General features: G+C 40.5%; 1 protein-coding gene across 2 annotated transcripts; it reads left to right on the forward strand.

The window, feature by feature from the left end:
* The first annotated feature begins 2,428 nt into the window (after positions 1-2,428).
* Positions 2,429-21,509, forward strand: ZNF286A (zinc finger protein 286A). 2 transcript variants are annotated; one of them, XM_036071828.2, is made up of 6 exons: positions 2,429-2,799; positions 3,764-3,852; positions 7,390-7,504; positions 8,716-8,808; positions 16,996-18,250; positions 19,165-21,509. In XM_036071828.2, exons 1-5 carry the CDS (start codon positions 2,763-2,765, stop codon positions 18,225-18,227), a joined length of 1,566 nt encoding a protein of 521 aa, XP_035927721.1. In that variant the 5' UTR covers positions 2,429-2,762; the 3' UTR covers positions 18,228-18,250; positions 19,165-21,509. The 2 variants fall into 2 exon arrangements, with proteins under 2 accessions (XP_035927721.1, XP_035927720.1); XM_036071827.2 differs by having other exon boundaries at positions 16,996-21,509.
* Positions 21,510-21,763: the final 254 nt, after the last annotated feature.

The following is a 21,763-nucleotide window of genomic DNA, read 5'->3' on the forward strand; positions in this document are numbered from 1 at the left end:
GGGCCCAAGCTGTAGATCATATGTTTGTATGTAGAGAGGGCAAGGAGTACTTAGGGGGATTTGAGTTATTTTAAAAGCAGAGAACCTATGGCATTTACCACTCTCTTCCTACCAGATGATCTTATCCCTCAGAGAACCTCTCTATCTCTACCTCTTTTTTTTTTTTTACAGTAATCGCCTGGCTCAGTGTGTGTGTGTGTGTGTGTGTGTGTGTGTATCAGTGTAGGAGAAAGCTCAATAAAACCCAGCCCAGCTCTAGGGCTACCCTGTGCAATGGTGAAGGAGTGGGCAAAGACTTACCCAGGGCAATGTGGGAGTAGATGGAAAGGAGCACAACAAAATACCAAAAAGCACCCCCAGTCCCTACAGTCTCCTTGTAACATCTGTCTTCCATTGCTGCTGCCATGACCTCCCTACCTACACCAACACACACACACACACACACACACACACACACACACACACTCCTAGGACCAACTGTAGCCACCTATCTTCCAGAGGGATTCCAATCAATTTTTCAAAAGTTTCTCAATCCAACAACTTCTCTCCTTCCAAAGGATATTCGGGTTGGGTTTTGGGAAAAGAGCTAGCCACTTACGTTAGGATGCTGTATTAGTAAACTTTTCTTTGCATAGCAATATTACTATATACTTTGTGGCTCAAAACAGCATACATTTATTATCACCCAGTATCTGCGGGTGAGGTCTGAACACAGCTTAAGAGGGTCCTCTGCAGCCAGCTATTAAGGTGTCAGCCAGGACTGGGTTCTCATGTGAGGACTCTACCAGCAATGACCCACTTCCAAGCACCAGGGGGTTGTTGACAGGGTTTAGGTTCTTGCTGGCTGTTGGTTGAAGTCCACCCATAGTTCCTTGTCATGTGAGTCCCCCCCAACATCAACCCTTGCTTCATCAAAGCCAGGAAGGAGTCTCCAACCAAGAAGCATTAGACATGTCACCTTTGTTGTGTTCAATTGTTTAACAGTGAGTCACAGGCCCTATTCATACTCAAGAACAGGGGATTACACAAGGGTGGGAGCCACATCAGATTATGGGAGCCAGAGAAGGGGTGCCTTCTCGTGGGGACTAAAAATCATCTTTCCCCAAAGTTTTTGAAAGGCATTTCAAAAGTTTTAAGCAGTAAAGTTACATTAGGTTCTTGCTCTAGAATGATCACTGGCCAGAAAGTGTGGAGAATGGACCACTGGGAAAGAAAACTGGAGTTAGGGAAATCACTTAGGAGACTGAGTGTAATCCTAGTGAAGTGGGGGTAGCCAGAAATAAGGTAATGTCAGTGGGAACAGAGAGAGATGGACAAATGGGAGGGTTGTTTAAAAATGTAATAAATAGGACCTGGAGATAAATAGACAGTGAAAAGGAAGAGTTGAGGATATTCTGGTTCTGGCTATTGCAAGTGGGTTTGTGGACAGTGAAAACAATTCACTGAGAAGAGGAAGAGCAGTTTAGGTGTTTTAGAGTTTGGGTGGGTAGGTTACCGCAAGAGCAGAATTAGAGACTAACCATGCTCCATTGAACAAACAACCTCTTGTGATAAATTTAATTTCTTTGGCTGCAAAGAATGCGTTGCTCCAAGTTGTTGAAACTGGCTGAGTCTTTTCAACTCATCTATTTCACACGAGTTAATTTCCGGTATCACAAAGCAGTGACAATCTGCTGTTCCCAAAAATACACCTATCACATTGTTGGAAGGCAAAGGATGAGTCTGGGGAGGACAAAAATATGGGAAAAGCCATATACTGTAATATAGCTTACAGTTGAGTCATTAGGGTTGAGCTCCTCAGCAGCCCTAAGCACTGCGCTGCAGTCCCACGAGCAGACAAAGCTCGGGTACCGCCACTAACTCGGCTCCGTCTCCCTGGCGTTCGCGCTCTCTCTTGGGTGAATCCCACACCAGCGATGCGGTCCGATACTCTCGCGAGAGGGAAGGAGACCACGGCTCCTTCGATTCTCCCAGCCGCGCCACGTGTGCTCCCACCTGCAGAGAAACGGAGTCTGGCCACCCCCAGGGGCTTCTGGGATTCGTAGTTCCGGGGCTGGCTGAGGCCTGCCAGCCTTGCCCCGCTCCTTCTTACGCATGCGCGACTCCGAGCTGGCCCAAGAAGTTCGTAGCCTTTGTGAGGCCCGGGATGGGAGGTGAGTTGAACGTTCCCGTGGCGCTCTTCTCGGCTCAGCCCTGATGGTAGCCCCGGGGGCATCAGTTCGTGCCGAGTTGGGGCTGGAGTGAGCGTTTGTGGAAGGGCCCTCGAAGGCGGACCATGAGCCCCATCCCTTCGCGCTCCGGCCCGAATCCCGCCCGCGGCTGCCGCCTCCCGGGGACGCGGGTGCGAGCGCGGTGCCGGCGGGTGCGCGAGGGGCGGGGCGCGGGGCCGTTGCGGGGCTTTGGGGAGAGCCCGGAGCGCGGCGGGATTTGTCTGCGCGCCTGGTACCTGGCTGGTCCCTCGCAGCCGCTCGGTGCCCGCAGGGACAGCTGCAGGCGGCAGGGACAGGCACCTGGCACCCAGCCTCAGGGATGCTGTCCCCGGGTTTCCAGGTTCCAGCCTCGTAGGACCGAGCCAGGCTCGAGAGTGAGGAAGAAGTCCGACCCGACCTGATCGAACGAAGCCTTCCAGCAGAGCCCCGGGAGGGAAGGCAGGAAGGAGGACGACGAGGCCACGGGGGCTTCTCACTATTCTGCCTGGAGAAGTCTGAACTGGGGCGGGGGGCGGGGATCGGAATATTCAGAACCGGGAGCAGGTGGTGATCATGGAGACCGACTTGGCCAACATGCCCGAGAAGAGAGGTAAGAGTTGCTGGAGTGTTGTTGAACTTGTGTTGTGGAAGGGCGAAATTCTTTCCTCCTGAAGGGAAAAATCAGTTGCCTCCCAGGAGGTGGCTCTTGGCGGAGAGGGCCGTCCGTCTCCTTTGTCTGGGGGACCGATGGGCTCTTGGAGGGAGCACGAAGGGCTTGGTGTGGGATCCACCCCCCCTCTCCTCTCCAGCTGGGCGCACAATGGACCCTTCAAAGCCACCCCCAGGATCCGAGCGGAAGGTTAGCTTGTAAGGCGTGAGCATAGCCTCGATTACTTTTTCTCACACATTCTTCCTCCCAGATGCTTATGCCAACCAAGCCTCAATCATGGGTCTGAGAATTTAGCTTTTTAGTTGGCAAAAATATTTTCCGCACCTTTTATGCCACTTTGCACGATTACCATGTGATTTCAATAAGCAAATCATTTTTTGTGTTATATAGGAGAAAATGGGCCTAGAAGTCAGTGACTGACTTCCAGTTTACTAGAGCAGTCTTTGTTGAAGTTTGGTCTGTAACCTACATCAGGATTACCTTCCTGAGCGCCTGTTAGATTTCTAGATTGCCGCAGACTCAACTAATGATAATTATTTGGAGGTGGGATACAGCAGTCTTCGTTTTAAATAAGCCTGCAGGGTGATTTTTGTAAGCTATTGAGCCTGTTTTTCTGATATGGACATTAAGCTCAGGGAGAAAACTGACTTAGTTTTATTTCTAGAACAGAGAGTGCCATCTTTCCAGAATGTGTTAGAATTATAGCAACTGAGTGAATTTAAGTCCTGAGTAGCAACACTTCTGGACGTTTCTTCATGATCCTGGGATCCTGGGTTGTTTGGGGCTCCCTTCCCTTACAGTGTTTGTAGGGAGCACCGTGAGTATGGTGGAGGGAATTTTAGACTTGTAAATCTGAGTCACAAGATGGATCTAGGCCCCATCATTACTGCTTTCTTGCCCTTAGCTCTGTCTTCCCAGGATTCTCCCTTTTCCCCAGAGCGGAGCACAGAAGAGGGAGAAGTGGCAGCTCTGCGCCTCACAGCCAGATCCCAGGTGAGTGTGAGTCTCTACTGGTTATTAAAAATACCCCCTTATTTCTGGGAGTACAGATGCACTCCCTTGTTTTTCAGGTGGAGTTTCTTTGTCCACTAGAGCCCGTATAATAGAGAGCTGGGTTCCAGTTCTAAGGGACTACTTGGGTATCTAATGGACTCAGTAGAAAACGTCTTCTACGTACCCACAGTACCTTCTCGGCCTAGTATTTATCGTCATTCAATAGGCATGTAGAAAGCATTGCCCTTCTTTGAACTTTTATGCTTATTTCTGTGCTTGGATAACATAGGAAACTATTTTAAAAGTAAATTTGGGGGGCGCCTGGGTGGCTCAGTCGTTAAGTGTTTGCCTTCAGCTCAGGTCATGATCCCAGAGTCCTGGGATTGAGCCCAACATCAGGCTCCCTGCTTGGCGGGAAGCCTGCTTCTCCCTCTCCCACTCCCCCTGCTTGTGTTCCCCGTCTTGCTGTGTCTGTCTCTGTCAAATAAATAAATAAAATCTTTAAAAAATAAATAAATAAAAAATAAAAGTAACTGTGGCACATACCTATTAAAATACGTTTGTCTAAGGGAAACAACATACATATGAGTATTAAATAGAAAATTAAGAAAGCACCTTAAATGCTGAAGTGAATTATGAAAACAAGTATTCAGATAGTTCAAGGAAGCGCTAGAAAGGGAAAGCCTGTGGAAGGTTTAATTTAAAGAGTTAGAACCCAGCCCTCCAAGATGATGAATGCTAAAGTATTTTAGAGGTGAAGTGTTATGTCTGCAGCTTACTTTCCAATCCTCCCCCCACCAAGAGAATATATATCAAGAATTGTTGAATTTGAGTGGTGCTTGTACTATATGGGTGAATAGTGTGTTAGTCTCTCAATTTTTTGTATATTTGAACATTTTTATGAAAAGAAGTTGGGTAGGAGAAAAGAGCTCTCCATGATGTGTGTGGCATACCTCTGTTAGCCTTTCTTTTTGCTGCTATAATCCAGAGTGTAAAAAGTAGACATTGCATATTGGTACTGTTTGAAAAGTGACTTCTCAGGACCCTTTTTTTTTTTAATTTTTTTTTATTTAAGCAATCTCCACACCCAACATGGGGCTCGAACTCACAACCCCAAGATCAAGAGTCATACGCTTTTCCGACCAAGCCAGCCAGGAGTCCCTCCTCAGGATCCTTATATGCTTATTTCCATTGGTTTCTCAACTGCCTTACATGAGTATTGAAGACTGTATCAGTCAAGAGGTTTTAAGTTGCAGCTCATGAAAATTCAAACTGGTTTAAGCAAAAAGAGTTGAGTAACATAACTGAAAAATCCGGGTATGGCTAGAAATAGAACCCAAACAGTAATATTAGCACATAGTCTCTCCATTTCCTTGAGCTTTTTTTTTTTTCCCCTCTCATTGGATTTTGCTCTCAAGCAGACTTTTTTTTCCTAGTGCCTGTTCCTAACTAATTTAGGCTTACATCTTCCCATGTTGAAGACCAGAGGGAAAAAAGCATCTTCTCTCCTAGTCATTCCAGCTCAAGTCCTGGAATTAACCCTTGAATGGGTATGAGGTACATTCTGGCACCACTATGGGCCACATATAATTGTAATTCTCTAATTAATTGGTGAGACCTAGGGAATATACCTGCACACACTCATACACACACACACCCCACCCATGAGTCGGGGTTGGAATTGGTACTACCTGCCAAGCGTAGGGGCCAGAGGAGAATCAGGGTGTAGGTACCAGAGGGAGGGTGAATGCTTTATATATTTCAGCACCTTGATAATGAATTCAAGACCGTTACAGCTTCAGGGTGGATTAAATCTTTTATGGAAAAAAAAAAAAACACTCTTTTCACATTGCATTAGATTTTGTTTGATGTTAACAACTACCTTTCTTACTAGAATTTGCCTGGGCTGTTTTTTTTTTTATCTTTAACTTACTAGATTTTTAAAAATATTAAAGTTTTAATTCTTGCTCACTGTAACCAGGTGAACAGCACAGACATATATAAATATAAAGGTAAAGATAGTATTACTTACCTCCCCAAATTCAGTCCTCCCCTCTCCCTACTGAGGATAACAGTTTGGTGTATATCTCTTTCCATTTCCTTCTTATCCCCAGCTTTGGGATTTTTGTTTGAGTGTCCTTTCTGTAAACAGGATGTGGTTTTTTTTAAAAACCCATTTTATAAGGTAAATGAACTAATTCATATTAATTACTCTTTTTTTTTAAAAGATTTTATTTATTTGACAGAGAGAGAGTACAAACAGGGGGAGCGGCAGAGGGAGGGAAAGAAGCAGGCTCCCCACTGAGTAAGGAGCCCTATATCGGGGCTCAATCCCAGGACCCTGGGATCATGACCTGAGCTGAAGGCAGACGCTTAACCCTTAACCGACTGAGTCACCCAGGTGCCCCCATATTAACTACTTTTATGTTTCAAATTTTTCTTGCCATGTGATTTTTATAATTCTGTTTATTATGCTTTCTTTATTCTTTTGTATTTCCTGCCTTTTGTGCAATAGTTTGCATTTTTGTTCTGTTTTTTTTCTTTTAATGGTTTGGAAATTAATTTCTATCGAGTGTCATTTTAGGTATAGATATGCAGATTATAGGATCAAGGTCATTTTTCCTCATAATATCTACTCAGTGGCTACTTAATGATTTTTATATTTTATTTTCCAAGGATGATTCTTGGTTTTGTTTTGTCTTGTTTTTATTCTTGTTATTTAAATCTCAGATTCTTTCCACTTTGGGAACTTTATTTTGAAATAATTTTAGACTTAAATAAATGATGTAAATAGTAAAAAGATTTTTCATATACTCTCCACTCAGATTCTCCGAAAGTTAACATTTACCTCACTTATTTTAATTTCTATATTTTGTGTTATATAAACTTGATCCTATGAAATTTACACAGGAACATTTATAAGTTATATCTGTACCTTCAATTAATTTGTTCCTGTTAGTTTCCAGTTTAATGCTTTTTGCCTTGAATTCCGTGCTTGACTGGATTTGGTGCTCGCTGCCATTCTTTTCATTGCATGACTTCTTCACATTTGCAGGTTCTGTATTTCAGTTCATCTTCTGATTGGCTAGATTGATTCTTTATATTTTTGTTGAGGACTCGCAAGGAGAATGACTCAGACATGCCTTTTTCCTCTGCCTGAATTCTGTTTACTTTGCCAAACTGCATTGTTGACCCGAATTCTGTTTATTTTGCCAAATTGCATTGTTGGTCCATTGGTTCATGTTTTAACTCTTTATTCCCCAGAAAAATTATAGTCTCAACGGAGAAACCATAGTCTTACTTCTTTGGGTTCTCATACCGACTCCAGCACAGTGTGCCTGGCACTTGATTGATACCCAGTGACTTTATACATAGAGTATTCCAAATCTGAATACATTAGAATGCTTGTCATTTATCACAGTCATTTCCCGTCTTGTGTATAGCTTATGCATCTACCTAGGGCCAGCAGAAACTGGGGGGGGTGAAATTGAGTCTGTCAAGTGAGAGATGGTGAACAAAAGTATGTTTATGTTTTAGGCATCAGTGACATTCAAGGACGTGGCCATGGATTTTACCCCAGAGGAGTGGGGGAAGCTGGATCCTGCACAAAGGGAGGTGATGCTGGAGAACTATAGGAACCTGGTCTCGCTTTGTAAGGATGGGTTCTCATCGTGACTCTGGAATCCGCGTATGGGGACATCATTACATTATTGAAAGTGAAATAGCTTAACGAAGCCTTCACTTTTGCATTCAGAAATCATAAAGTATTGATCCCTTTGGGCCCAGAGAAAATCTGTTTCTGCCCTAGGTTCTTGGTGAAATGTCTGTGCTGGTTTTGTATCAGAATTCTTTGGATTCGAATGATAGAAACCTAATTCACACTGGCTTAAAGGGGATAACAAATCTTGATTCAGGGAATCATATGTATTGACAGAAATTTTCTTAATTTTTTTAAACACGTGGCTTGGCTTTGCCCTGTATTAGCTTTATTCTTAGGATCTCTGCATATGGCAAAGATGGACTTTGGCAGCTGTAAAGTTACACGATTCTTCCAGTTAGAGAGAGTACTCTCCGGCCAGTGTGGATCTTGTGCTCACCTCTCCGGGGGGTGTGCATGTGCGCACATGCGTGTGCACACATATGTGTTCATATGGGGGGTAGAAGAAACTGTGTTAACTCTCCCCAGTGATATTTATACATGAACATTTATAAATTATATCTGGACCCGTAATTTGTTGCCATTATTTTCCAATTGAATGCTTTTTGCCTTGAATTACTTTTGTGCTTATGTAATAAATTCCCTAAGAAAGTGGGTTCTGGTTACTGAAGAAGGAAGAAAGGGAAAAACCATTAGAAAGAAGACAAAAACTCTAGTCACCACGGTCACAACTTTTGGGTGCTGCCGCGGAGGTCCCACTTTCTCCATTTCTTCCTGAAGCTAAGGACTCACCTGCAGTGTCTCCCTGGAACTTACTCAATAGAGAAAGAGAAATTCTCTTCTCTCTCTTTCTTTTTTTTTAAAGTAAGCTCTATGCCCAATGTAAGGCTTGAACTCATGACCCTGAGATCAAGGGTCACGTGCTCTATGGACTGAACCAGCCAGGCGCCCTGAGAAGTTCTCTTCTTTTTGACAGGCAAAAACATTTGCCTTTTCCAATGCATATAAGCTCCTTACCAGACACAGACTTGCTGCAAATATTTTAAGCTTCATTCAGAGACCCATCCTCCCTCATTCCTGATCTGTCTTTGTAGATCAGAGAGTTGGGTCTATGCTATAGAATAGATCTTTGTGCCCATCACAAGTAGTTAAGTCCTGTTATTAAGTCCTCTTTCTTTTTGCTCTTTCTTTTTTTAAACGAGCAGGGCTTCCAGTTTCCAAACCTGAGAACTACAATTTGGAGAATGGAAAAGAACCATTGATGCTTGAGAGAAAAGCCCCCAAAAGCAGCTATTCGGGTGAGTCAGACACATGGGAGTCTTCAGAAATAATAGCCCTGCAGGACAGTGTAAAGGGGGCGCTTTTCAGTGCTTAGGAAAGAATATTAGAAATGCCTATGTGCATTTATTTTTTTAATTGTCTTATTTTAAGTGATAGAGCATTTTAAATAATATAAAAGTTGGGGGAAAAAGTAACAGGTATTCACTGTCAAAATCAAACATACGCTAATAATTTGCTTGTTTTGCCATTGTTTCTTTCCTCTGTTTTGCAATATAAAATAAAAATATAACTGTACAGTTCTGTGAATTTTCACAAATGGACACATTCATATAACTAGTGTCCAGATCAAGAAGCAACCTTACCAGCCTAGAAGTACTCTTGTCGCTTCATTCCTTCCAAGGGTAACCTTATCCTAACTTCTAACACCATAGATTAGTTTTGGCTGTTCTTGAACTATGTTCCACCATCTGGCTTTCTTCACTGAACCTTACTGTGAGATACAGCCATGTTACTGCATGTAGTTGTAGTTCATTCTTTTTGTTGTGCAGACTTTTATTATGTCAGTATACCAGTTTATCCATTCTCTTAAGATGGGCATTGGGGAGGTTTCCAGTTTGGGGCTATATGAATAGTGCTGCTGTGTATATTCTTTTATATGTCTTCTGGCGAACACAAACAGGCATACCTTGGAGATAGTGTGGGTTTGGTTCCAGACCACCAGAGTAAAGCAAGTATTGCAATAAAGGAATTCACATTAATTTTTTAATTTCCCATTGCCTGTGAAAATTAGGTTTATATGATGCTATAGCCTATTAAGTGTGTAATACCATTAAATTTTTTTTAAAATGTACATACCTTAATTAAAAGATTGTTAAAAACCGCTAACCGTCAGGGTGCCTGAGTGGTGTAGTCAGTTAAGCATCGGACTCTTGATTTCAGTTGAGGTCATGATCTCAGGGTCATGAGATCGAGCCCCGCGTCAGGCTCTGCACTCAGTGCAGAGTCTGCTTGAGATTCTCTCCTTCTCCCTGTGCCCCTCCCCTAACTTGTGCTTGTGCCCTCTAAAATAAATAAATAAATAAATAAATAAATAAATAAAATCTTTAAAAAAACAAAGTTTCTTAAAAAGAAAAAAGAAAAAAAATTTACAGATTTAGTTAAAGACCTTTTACTTGCTTTCTCCCTAGAAGTAACTAGTTGGGGCACATCATTCTAATGTGCGTGTGTACATATACATACGTGTCAAAAAACAATTACGTATATATAGTATTATGTTATACTTTTTATTTTGTGATCCAGTTTTTTTTTTTAAACTTCACCTTGTATTTTGATAGTAATCCATGTTAAAACAGATGAATTGCGTTTATTTTAACTGCTGTGGAGTAAGTCCATTGTGTGAATAAATTAAATGGTTTGTTTTACCTTTGCCGTTAATAAGAGTCGCAACGATCATCGTTTTGTTGGCTCTTTGTATTCATCTTGAGAGTTGGTTTAGGTACATAATCAGAATAACTCTGGATCTTAAAATATCATCTCATGTTTAGCTTTATTAGGACCTGCCAAGGTCCTTCCACCATCCTGGTAAACAGTTGATGCTATCAGATTTAGTAATTTGCAGCAGTCTGTTGGGTATGAAATGAAATTTCATGTTTTTTAATTTACATTTCTCTGGTTATGAATGAGTTTGAGTACTTCATATGCTTGTTAGTTATTCAGGCTTCCTCTTTTGTAAATTACCTGTTCATATCCTTTGTCTTGTTTTTTGAAATTGGGCCATTCACATCTTTCTCTTGATTTGTTGGAGTTCTTTATACATTTTAAATAGTACTATATGACAGAGGTACCATTACAAACTGGTGAGAAAAAAAATGGTTGTTTTTATCTGTGGCTTATTCTATTTTAAGGTGTCTTATGCATACAGAATTTAAAATTTTTAGGGGCGCCTGGGTGGCTCAGTCGGTTAAGTGGCTGCCTTTGGCTCAGGTCATAATCCCCGGGGTCCTGGGATTGAGCCCCGCATCAGGCTCCCTGCTCGTCGGGAAGCCTGCTTCTCCCTCTCCCTCTGTCTGCCACTTCCCCTGCTTGTGCTCTCTCTCTCAAATAAATAAAATCTTAAAAAAAAAAAATTTAAAAATTTTAATGTTATCAGATTTCTTTCTTTTTTTTAATGCTTTACCTTTTTTTCTGAATTGTCTTCCTTATTCCAGTGTCAGGAAGACAATCTGTACTTTATTCTAAAATGTTCAAGTTTTGGGGCGCCTGGGTGGCTCAGATGGTTGGGCGTCTGCCTTCGGCTCGGGTTGTGATCTCCAGGTCCTGGGATCAAGCCCTGTGTTGGGCTCCCAGCTCAGCGGGGAGCCTGCTTCTCCCCCTCTCTCTGCCTCTCCCCTTGCTTGTACTCTCTCTGTCTCTCTCTCAAATGAATAAATAAAATATTTAAAAAAATAAAATGTTCAAGTTTTGTTTTACAGGTAGGTCCTCTTGGGGCTTTTTTGCATATTGTGTGAATAAGGAACTACTTTTATCTTTTTTCCATGCTTAAAGCTGATAGTCCAGCATCATTTATGGAAAAATCTACATTTTGTCACAGATTTGTAACACCAATTCTGGTAAACTCTTGTCCTGTTTATACTTCGGTCTGTTTCTAGGCTCTCTGGTTTATTTGTCTATCTGTGCTGCACTAACACGTTGTTTGAATTATTATACTTTATAGTATGTATATCTCTAAAAGGAAATCTTGCTTTAATATTCTGCTTTTTAAAATCTTCTTGTTCTTTGGAATACTGAGTTTTAAAATCTTCCCCTGTGATTATCGATTATGTCTGTTTCCCCTTGTAGGCCTGTCAGTTTTTGTGACTTGCCTATTCACCACCCTTCTCCCTTTTTATGTGGGAGATATTGCCATTTTCTGAATGATCTAGAAGAACTTTTCATACATGAGGCATATATTCCTTGTCAGACATTTTTTCTAGTTTTTTTTTTTTTTTTTTTTTAAAGATTTTATTTATTTATTTGACAGAGAGAGACACAGCGAGAGAGGGAACACAAGCAGGGGGAGTGAGAGAGGGAGAAGCAGGCTTCCCGCCGAGCAGGGAGCCCGATGTGGGGCTCGATCCCAGGACCCTGGGATCATGACCGGAGCCGAAGGCAGACGCTTAACGACTGAGCCACCCAGGCGCCCCCATTTTTTCTAGTTTTTACTCTTCGGTTTTGCTGTGCTTTTTAATGTACAAATTTAATGCATTACAATCTTCTAAGTTTTCTGATTTTTCATTAGTGCTTCAAAAGTTCTCCCTCCAAGATCAAAGAAATATTTGCTTCTGTTCTCTTATATTTGTCCTTTAATTTTTCTTTTAAATCCTTAATCCATTTGGAATCGCCTCTTCTCTGGTCGTATCTTCTTAGCTTTCTTTTCTGAACAATTGAATGTTTGAATTGCTCAAGGCTTGGTTTTAATCTCTCATCCCTCTGTATACTTGGAATCATAAACTTGAGTGTCTACATGGGACAGCAGGTAACCTATCAGAGTGAAGCAAGCAAGGTAAGCAGGGTGGGACTGATAAACTGGAAGAACACACACCTCAACAGAAAGGAGTGGCCATTCTTCCAATAGCTCTAGCTCAAAAGCTGGCAAATTTTTTTATGCAAAGGGCTAGATAGTGTATAATTTATCTTGTGAGACTTACGGCCTCTGCTGCAACTCCTCAGTCTGCCATGGTAGTATGGAAGGCAGTCTTAGTTCACAAATGAATGGGTATGGTTGTGTTCCAATAAAACTTTATTTAGAAAAATAGCAGCAAGCTATAATTGCCAGTCTTTGCTCCAGTTGGTTATTGTCATGCAGTATGCTTCTAGTTTTTTCTAAGAGAAACCCAAAATTTGAATTTTTATGTGAAATCTCCCCATTGTTAAATGTTGTCACCAATCTCAAAAATTTCTATAAATAGTGTGGGCCAAACAAAACATGTCTGAGGGTCAGATTTGTCCCACTGGTCACCTGTTTGCAGCCTCTGTTTTCTCCCACAACCAAATTATCAGCTCTATCTAGATGAATCCCAAATTTGTATTTCCAGCCTACATATCTCCTCTGGCCTCCTGTTCTAAACATTTGTGTAACTATATGATGTCTCCATGTGCTTATGTTAAAGATGCCTCAGTAGAGCATGTTTAAAACTGATTGCTTGGGGGTATCTGGGTGGCTCTTGGTTAAGCCTACGACTCTTGATTTCTGCTCAGGTCATGATCTCACAGTTGTGAGATCCAGCCCAGCGTGGATTCTTCCTCTCCCTCTCCGCCTCCTGCCACTCAGGTGCTCTCTCTTAAAAATAAATAAATAAATAAAAATTAAATAAATAAATAAATAAATAACTGAGTGCCTAATATAGGCCCAAATTCTCCATCCTCCCAATAGGGTCCTTTTCCAGTTATTGTCTTAATGACACTCTGTCTTATCAAATTGCAGAAGCCAGAAATCTATGAACAGTTTTTACACTTTCCTCTCTTTCTTAATCCAGTTCAACTTTGCATTTATCCAATCATACTGTAAATATTTTTTTCATTGTTAGCATCCCTCCATCTCTCTCTTGTTTGCCTGGACCACTGTGATAATCTCGATTCTACCTTTGTCCGCATAGATTTACACCAGTCTTTTATATCACAGTGAGAGTGATGGTTTCAAAATACAAATCTGGTGGTGTCATCCTTTTGCTTAAAACATTCCAGTGTCTTCCCATTGCTCTTAGGATAACAACCAAAACCCTTGAGGCCTACACAGTCTTATAAAATCTGGCTTTTACTCATTATTCCAACCTAATCTCATACCTACTCTCCCTGTTTTTGTACTCTAGCATAGCGGTTCTTAAGTACTTTGGCATCACACGTTTCAAATTACTGAGGATCCTAAAGAGCTTTTTTTTATGTACTTATATTTTATGTTTCGGTTATATTTACCAACACTTACTGTATTAGAAATGAAAATTAAAAAAAATTAAACTATTAAGTCATTTAAAAATAACAAAACCCATTTCATGTTAACACAAATAATACAATTTTTATAAAAACACCTATTTGCTGCAAAAAAAATTCATTGACGAGAATGCATTGTTTTACATTTTTGCAAATCTATATTCTCACTCCTGCTTCTGAATGCAGTTTGCTGTGATGTGTTGTCCTGGTTGACTTGTATGAAGGAAATCCAGCCTCACACCAATATATAGTTGGAAAAGGGAGAAATATTTCATAGCTTTTTCAGATAAGTGTGGCTACTGTGATATTACAGCAAAACTGGGCAAGTGTTAAATTCTTTTTTTTTTTTTTAAGATTTATTTGAGAGAGCGTGCACATGTGTGCCTGTGAGCAGGGGGAGGGGCAGAGGGAGAGAATCCTCAAGCAGACTCCCCACTGAGTGTGGAGCCCAACGCGGGGCTCAATCCCAGGACCCTGAGATCATGACCTGAGCCAAAATCAAGAGTTGGACACTTAACCAGTTGAGCCACCCAGGTGCCCCTGGGCAAGTGTTACTTTCTTAAAGATCAGATATAATGTGGCATCTGGAACCAGATCCATGAATTTTTCGTACTCTTTTGTTAAAACCTACTGATCTTCTGGAAAATACTGGTGCACTGAGTTATGCAGATCTCCTAAGTATTGACACATTAGATTATGTAGTGTTTTTTAAATCACAACTTTTAATATCACCACTGACCTTATCAGAAAAGTCTTCAAGGATTAAGAAGCTACCAAGCTCTCTAGAGCAGATACAAGTTTTCCAAAATTCTTATTTCTGCCCAAAAGCTGCAATTTTATTGAATACTGTTGTTTTCCTTGAAGTGACAAGCTCACTTTGTTCATTTTTGAGAAAATGTCAAATACTCAACTTGAATAACATATTTTGTCTGTCAGTCATTCTTCAAAGTAAAAATTGTGGTCCATGAAGAAAGTGGCTAGTTCACCTCACAGATCAAATGATCCCACAAGTGGTTTTCTTCAAGACAACCAGCATACTTTGATATGAACAGAATTGCTTTATGAATATTTTCTATTTCATCAATTCCGAATTTTAAGAGGACATATACTCAAGGCTTGAAATTTAATAAAATCAATAGTGTTTACTGTTTCCTGAGACATTTTTAAGTGAAACTGGCACCTTTTTTTCTTAACTGAGAGTACATGGCAGGGAAGAATACAGCTCCTAGTAAGTTTGTTGTCACTGTCCTGATTTGTGCTAAGTCGTAAGCAGTTTTACCATGATTACTTTTGTAACAGTGCCAATGACAAGACACTGAAAGAGGCAAAGAACATCTAAACATCATATTGAAGATAATTTTGAACTTCTGGCTTCCCGGGGGTTTATGGACCATACTTTAGGATTTCTACCTACATCCCTATACCAGCCTTATTACATCAGACTATTAGCACTTACACTGTGTCAGAAATTTTAGTGGTTTACACTCCTTTAATGCTTTTTAAGGTAGGTATTGTTATTATTTCTCATGAAGTAGGTACTGTTACTGCCCATTTTACGCATAAAGAAACTGAAATAGATTAAATAATTTGCCCTAGGTCACACAGCTTGTAAGTAGCAGAGCTGGGATTATCTTCATGCATTCAGATTCCAGAGTCCATGCTCTCAACCACTGCTTTCCTTGTATGTTCCTCTCACCTTGCGCTTTGGTTCATATCATTCCCTCTCCCTGGAATGCTCACCTCTGTGCTTTTGTGCCAATTATCTGCAACACTCACCTGAACTCCAACCCCACTTTCATTTCAGCTCAGTGATTTACTTCCTCAGAGTAAGTCTCCCCTCATCTCCCTAGATTTCCCCTCTTACATTTTTTCATAGGGTCATTTGCCGTTTATTCCTCCATACTTTGCCTTAATTATGACAGGTGCATTTTTATATGCATTTGTGAATGTTAGACTGAATTCTCTCTCCCCTCGTGTGCATGTGTCTTTCCCTAGTGCCTAGCACAGAGCCAAGCATATGGTAGATATTCAGTGGATAACTATTGAATAAATGGATAGAAGAGTAGCTTGGTGAAGGAATAGAATTCATTTGGCTGTATAGAATGAGGGACAGATATAACTTAATTTTCTTCTAAATGTGTAATCAGTTGTCATAGCACCATTTTTTGGAAAACAAATTATGTTTTGTTGACTGACTGAAATATCACCTTTGTATTGTTTTTAATTGTATATGCTCAACTATTTCTGAAGTTGCTCTTCTGTTTCATTGATCTGTCTATTCCTTTGACCCACCACACTCTTTAAATTATTTTAGCTTTATAAAGTAGTTTTATATTAGATATAAAAATTCTAATATATTAGATATATTTAGAGAGGTCTAGCTTCCATCCCTGCTCTCTCTCCTCTATTCTGATACTTTCCCTATAGGCAACCATTTTTATTACTATTTCATTTGTCTGTCCTTGGTTTTTGAAAATATAACCAAATATGTACATGTATTTGTATCTCCCCCCCCCCATTTTTTCTACATAAAGAGTAGCAAACCTTACACACTTTCAGCTTGCTCATTTTTTAAAAAATTATTTTATGTATCCTGGCGATAACTTCATATCTATATATGTATTTAATCAGCTCTCTAAAATCGATATTGAGATGTTACCAGTCTTTTGCTATCTCAGTGTTACAATGAGTAGCCTCGTGTACATATAATATCATTATGTTTGCCATTATATCTTTGGGAGATCATAGGAGATTTTTTATCAGAGATGTATTATAAAAACATTGTTAGGGAAGATTAAACTGGAAATGGAATGCATATTTGGACATGAGTAGGACTGGATGGCTGGAAACCTAGAAGTCATAATGTCCTATACACTAAAGTGATAACTATATTTATTACAGCAGTAGGTATTCAATAAGAATTTGTTTCTTCCCTCTTCTGATCTAGTGTGCTCTTTTCCTGCTCATCCAGTGATATATTGCTTCATCTGCATCTCTCCTTCTCCTGTATTTCTGGTCATCTTTTCCCCCCTTTTGACTATCCTGGATAAGGTCTACTCATTTTCTCCACATATACTGTGCATTTCTTTCCTTCCATTTGCTTCTCTTCGCAAGTCATCTTAAAAAGTCAGACCCACTTACTCCTCGGAAGCATGCCTTTCATCTTTAATAGCTGTTACAGAACTGTCTTTTGTTGAGCACTGAAAACAAAGGAAATTTCCATTTCCAATTTCTTTCAGACCTGGAGACTAAACCTGAGGGCAAAGATTCAACTTCAGTACAAGATACTTCCAAAGAAGAATCATGCCAGGCTGCAATAATAGAGAGACTGACAAGGAAGAGTGTCTGTGACTCCAACTTGGAAACAACTCTTGAATGTGAAAATTGGTTAGAGAATCAGCAAGGAAATCAGGAGAGACACTTGAGAGAAATGTTCACTCATGTGAATTCACTCCCTGAAGAAAGAGCTCATGAGCATGATGTATATTGGAAAAACTTGAGTCAGAAGTCTATTCTTCTCACTCAAGACAGAGCTCCCAAAGGATCCTATGCCTTCCATACACTTGAAAAAAGGTTGAAACAGAAATCAAACTTAATGAAAAAGCAAAGAACCTGTAAAGAAAAAAAACCTCATAAATGCAACGATTGTGGTGAACTCTTCACGTACCATTCAGTGCTTATTCGACACCAGAGAGTGCATACTGGAGAGAAGCCCTATAGCTGCAGTGAATGTGGGAAATCTTTTAGCCACAGAGCTAATTTAACTAAACATCAGAGAACTCATACTAGAATTCTCTTTGAATGCAGTGAATGCAAGAAAGCCTTCACAGAAAGCTCATCCCTTGCGATACATCAGCGAATTCACATTGGAGAGAGACCGTATGAATGCAATGAATGTGGAAAAGGTTTCAATCGAAGTACACATCTTGTGCAGCATCAGTTGATTCATACTGGAGTGAAGCCTTATGAATGTAATGAATGTGATAAAGCTTTCATTCATTCATCAGCTCTCATTAAACATCAACGAACTCATACTGGAGAGAAACCGTATAAATGTCAGGAATGCGGGAAAGCCTTCAGCCATTGCTCATCCCTTACTAAACATCAGAGAGTTCATACTGGAGAAAAGCCATATGAATGTAGCGAATGTGGAAAAACCTTTAGTCAGAGCACACATCTTGTTCAGCATCAGAGAATTCATACTGGAGAGAAACCCTACGAGTGTAACGAATGTGGGAAAACCTTCAGCCGGAGCTCAAATTTTGCTAAACATCAAAGAATTCATATCGGAAAGAAACCATACAAATGTAATGAATGTGGGAAAGCCTTCATTCATTCATCAGCTCTTATTCAACACCAGAGAACTCATACTGGGGAGAAGCCCTACAGATGTGATGAATGTGGGAAAAGCTTTAAGTGCAGTTCATCCCTCATCAGACATCAAAGAATTCATACTGAAGAGCAACTCTGAAAAATTACTGAATGTGAAGAAATGTAAGTTGGCTTTATCACTGTGTTAAATTACCTGAGTGTTTAGGTGGAACACCCATAAAATGCTGCTCGAGGACCAATTCTTTATGCATCTGCTTTTACTTGCATAACACGTAGTTTTGAGCCATAGACAGAAAGTTCCTTATATCCATTGATTTGATCATTACGAAAGCTTCTGGCCAGGGATCTCAAATTTTGATCCCCATCCCCCACCACCACTACCAAATAACCCTTTCATGGAAATTCAAGAAATCCTTGGGAGTGGATAGCAATCTGATCCTTGTGAAATCTGGTTTCTCCCTCTTTTTGTCACATGAAAGCCTTGTTATAGCATCTCACTCGGTAAGGAAATTCTTATTTGTAAACGTAGGTAGAGGACTCCTATCTCTATCATCAGGAAGACACAGAGTTGTTCCTCTTTGGATCCAAAGTAGAGCTCCAGATGCACAGCTACTGTCATTTCTCCAGGAAGGGTTAATTCTTTTACATTAGCTGTAAAATGTGAAGGTTAAGAGTTGAAATATGCTTTGGATTCCCTCCCTCCCCCAAAGGCTACTGTCTAATTTGATGAACATAAGTAGACTGTATTGCAGGTTCTAAGTTGTGTTCACTTGGATTCTGCTGGTCATAAGTTTAGATCATTGTTATCCCTCTGCTGTGTAGATTTTCATTTTCTACTTCCTTGGAATTTCCCTGAAGTTAAGAATGAGTTTTCAATCAAATGCCTCTTTTCTTATCCTTGGCATTGAATGAGTCCTTGGTTTTTCTATAATCAGGTATTAGGAATATTTCATTTCCAGCTCATTCATTTACAGTTATTCTGCTTTCTGTAAACTATGCTTTGTCACTTTGAGAAAAAGCCCCTAGGATGTTGAGGGTCTGAAAAGTTGATGAGTTCAATGTGTTATTATATTTAGGGTCCTAGTCAAGAAGGAGAACTGAAGCAACTCTGAGACCCAAGGACACACTTTCCTGTCAAATATGGAAAATAGTTCACAGGACAGTAACTCACTGGAGGATAACAGCTTCCCTCTATGAAGAAGAGGTTGCCGTTTCTCTGGCTTTCATGTCTACCCACATTTTTTGTTGTTGTTACTGTTCTCCCTATATGTTTGTTGGGCTATATCCCAGAGCCCTAAAAAAGGTAGAAAAGGCATGAAACCACATGATAAGTTACATGGGTGACCAAAAACCAGTGATGGGATTGGAAACACAGAAGCAAAAGTTCAAATATTTAGCAAAACAGTATACAAATGTCAGTTTTTATTGTTACTCTATGAAAAGAAGAGTATAGAAAAGATAGAAGGAAAATAGTTACAGGTTTCTTCTTTCTCTTCTAAATTCTATCCTTTATGAACATTCAACAACCAGTCCATGCTCTTGCCTTCTCCACATTATCTCTGTTATTTCTTATAATTCCTTCTCTGTAAACCTTAGTTGTATTACTGAGAAGTAGAGGAATAGAGTTTAGAGCAAGATCATTAAGGATGAATGGGTTAAATCCAGCCATGATGGAAATTAAAACAATAGGAAATGGGGCTGAAAGGACTGGGGAGAGGTTTTGGAAAGAACAAAAAACATGTCGGGGGTGGAGGTGGGTGGGAAGGCTCAGGGACTGAGGGGTCAGGGTAGGAGGGTGACACAGGAACAACGTAAAGGGAAAGGTGCTCGCTCAGCTCTCTTCACTTTAATAGTCAGTATTCATGTTCAAAAGTAGGAACCGACAGACTATGACCTGGACCCATGACCAAGTCCGGCCTTCTGCCGGACTAATGATGTTTAGTTGGATCTTGACCACACTCGTTCATTTACATTTATTTGTGCTACAACGTCAGAGTCGAGTAGTTGCAGCAGATGTCATGTCCTCCAAAGCCTAAAATACTTGATATTTCTCTATGTGCCAAACACTTGAGTGAAAATAAATTCATCATTTGGGGGCCAAAATTTGACTCACAAAATAAGATCACTTGGACTTTTCAGAGCTGAGTTTGAATTCTACCACCTCCAATTAGCATTTATTTGATCTTACTACTTGCTGTCTCTAAGTCTCAGGGTCTTCATCTGTAAGATGGGAATAAATCATCCCTCTCTTGTAAGGTTGTGAGGATTAAATAAGACAATGCATGTCAAAGACCTCACAATAAATTAAACAGGTAGCCTGTATATGTTTGTAAATATATACATATATATGTATTTTAATGAAACATCAGTCCATTTGGACTGCTACGACGAAACAACTCACCACAGACTGAGTGGCTTTATAAACATTCTCACAGTTCTGGAGACTGGGGAGTCCTAAGATCAAGGCACCACCAGGTTCAGTGTGTGGCAAGGGCCTGTTTTCTGGTTCAGGGACCACCATCTTTTTGTTAGGTCTTCACATGGTGAAAGGGTAAGGGGCTCTGGGGCCTCTTTTACAAGGGCAACTAACCCTTTTCCTGAGAATTCTGCCCTCATGACCTATTCACCTTCCAAAGGCCCCACCTCCTAGTACCATCACACTGGGGATTAGGTTTCAAGATAAATTTGGGGAGATACAAACTCAGTCTGCAATAAGTGGCTAAGCATCAATCAGGTAGAAATTAAGAATGAATGTGTCGGGCGCCTGGGTGGCTCAGTTGTTAAGCATCTGCCTTTGGCTCAGGTCATGATCCCAGGGTCCTGGGATCGAGTCCCGCATCGGGCTCCCTGCTCGGCAGGAAGCCTGCTTCTCCCTCTCCCACTCCCCCTGCTTGTGTTCCTGCTCTCGCTATCTCTCCCTGTCAAATAAGTAAAATCTTAAAAAAAAAAAAAAAAAAAGAATGAATGTGTCTTCCACACCTTTTGTTTACCGATCAAGAACTGTCACCATCCTACTGTCCAGTGTATCATAGAGAAGGGGCTTCTCTTTCTGCTCTTGCTTCCATCTGGTGCTGCTCCCTACACAGCCTCCTTGAGACCCTGGGAAATCGGCTTTTTTTTTCCCTTCTGAGTTCCCTTAACCAGGAACTATCTGATAGTTTCAGAGACTCAAGTTTGTAATTTAATTGCAGTTTAAATAGCGTTAAGAGACTTGCTCTGAGTTAGTGTTACTGGGAACCCTGGCCCTTAACATTTCAATATTTGTTCTGTTTATGTTTGACATTCAATGTGACTATTTGTACTCCAACATGAATTTTGGAAGTTTTAATGTTCTACTTTTCAAATGTTTTTGGTTACCTATAAACTAAATTTGACTGCTCTTATTGGTCCACTGTCAATAAAGATGTTGTTTATATATTTATTGTCAGAAACTTTTGTAAATCACTTCTAAAGTTTCCTAATTTAAGCATAGTTTAAGAGGCAAGGATAGACCAACCATAAACTATCTAAGAGGCAAAGATAGACCAACCATAAACTATCTCTGTAGCATTCGGGAAACCAGTCACATTTCTAATTGTTCATCTGGGCTTCACAACTTCAGAAGACATGGGTTGGGGAATTCCCTCCATAGCCCATGTCTCTGCAAGAAGGTTAAAGAGTAGAGGAAGGTTGTGT

This window comes from Halichoerus grypus, chromosome 2 (assembly GCF_964656455.1).
Source record: "Halichoerus grypus chromosome 2, mHalGry1.hap1.1, whole genome shotgun sequence".
Classification (NCBI taxonomy): Eukaryota; Metazoa; Chordata; class Mammalia; order Carnivora; family Phocidae; genus Halichoerus; species Halichoerus grypus.

Coding starts and splice junctions, on each gene's coding strand:
- ZNF286A (XM_036071827.2), top strand. CDS start 2,763: ATGGAGACCGACTTGGCCAACATGCCCGAGAAGAGAG. Junction 2,800..3,763: donor CAACATGCCCGAGAAGAGAG/GTAAGAGTTGCT, acceptor TCTTGCCCTTAG/CTCTGTCTTCCCAGGATTCT. Junction 7,505..8,715: donor TAGGAACCTGGTCTCGCTTT/GTAAGGATGGGT, acceptor TTAAACGAGCAG/GGCTTCCAGTTTCCAAACCT.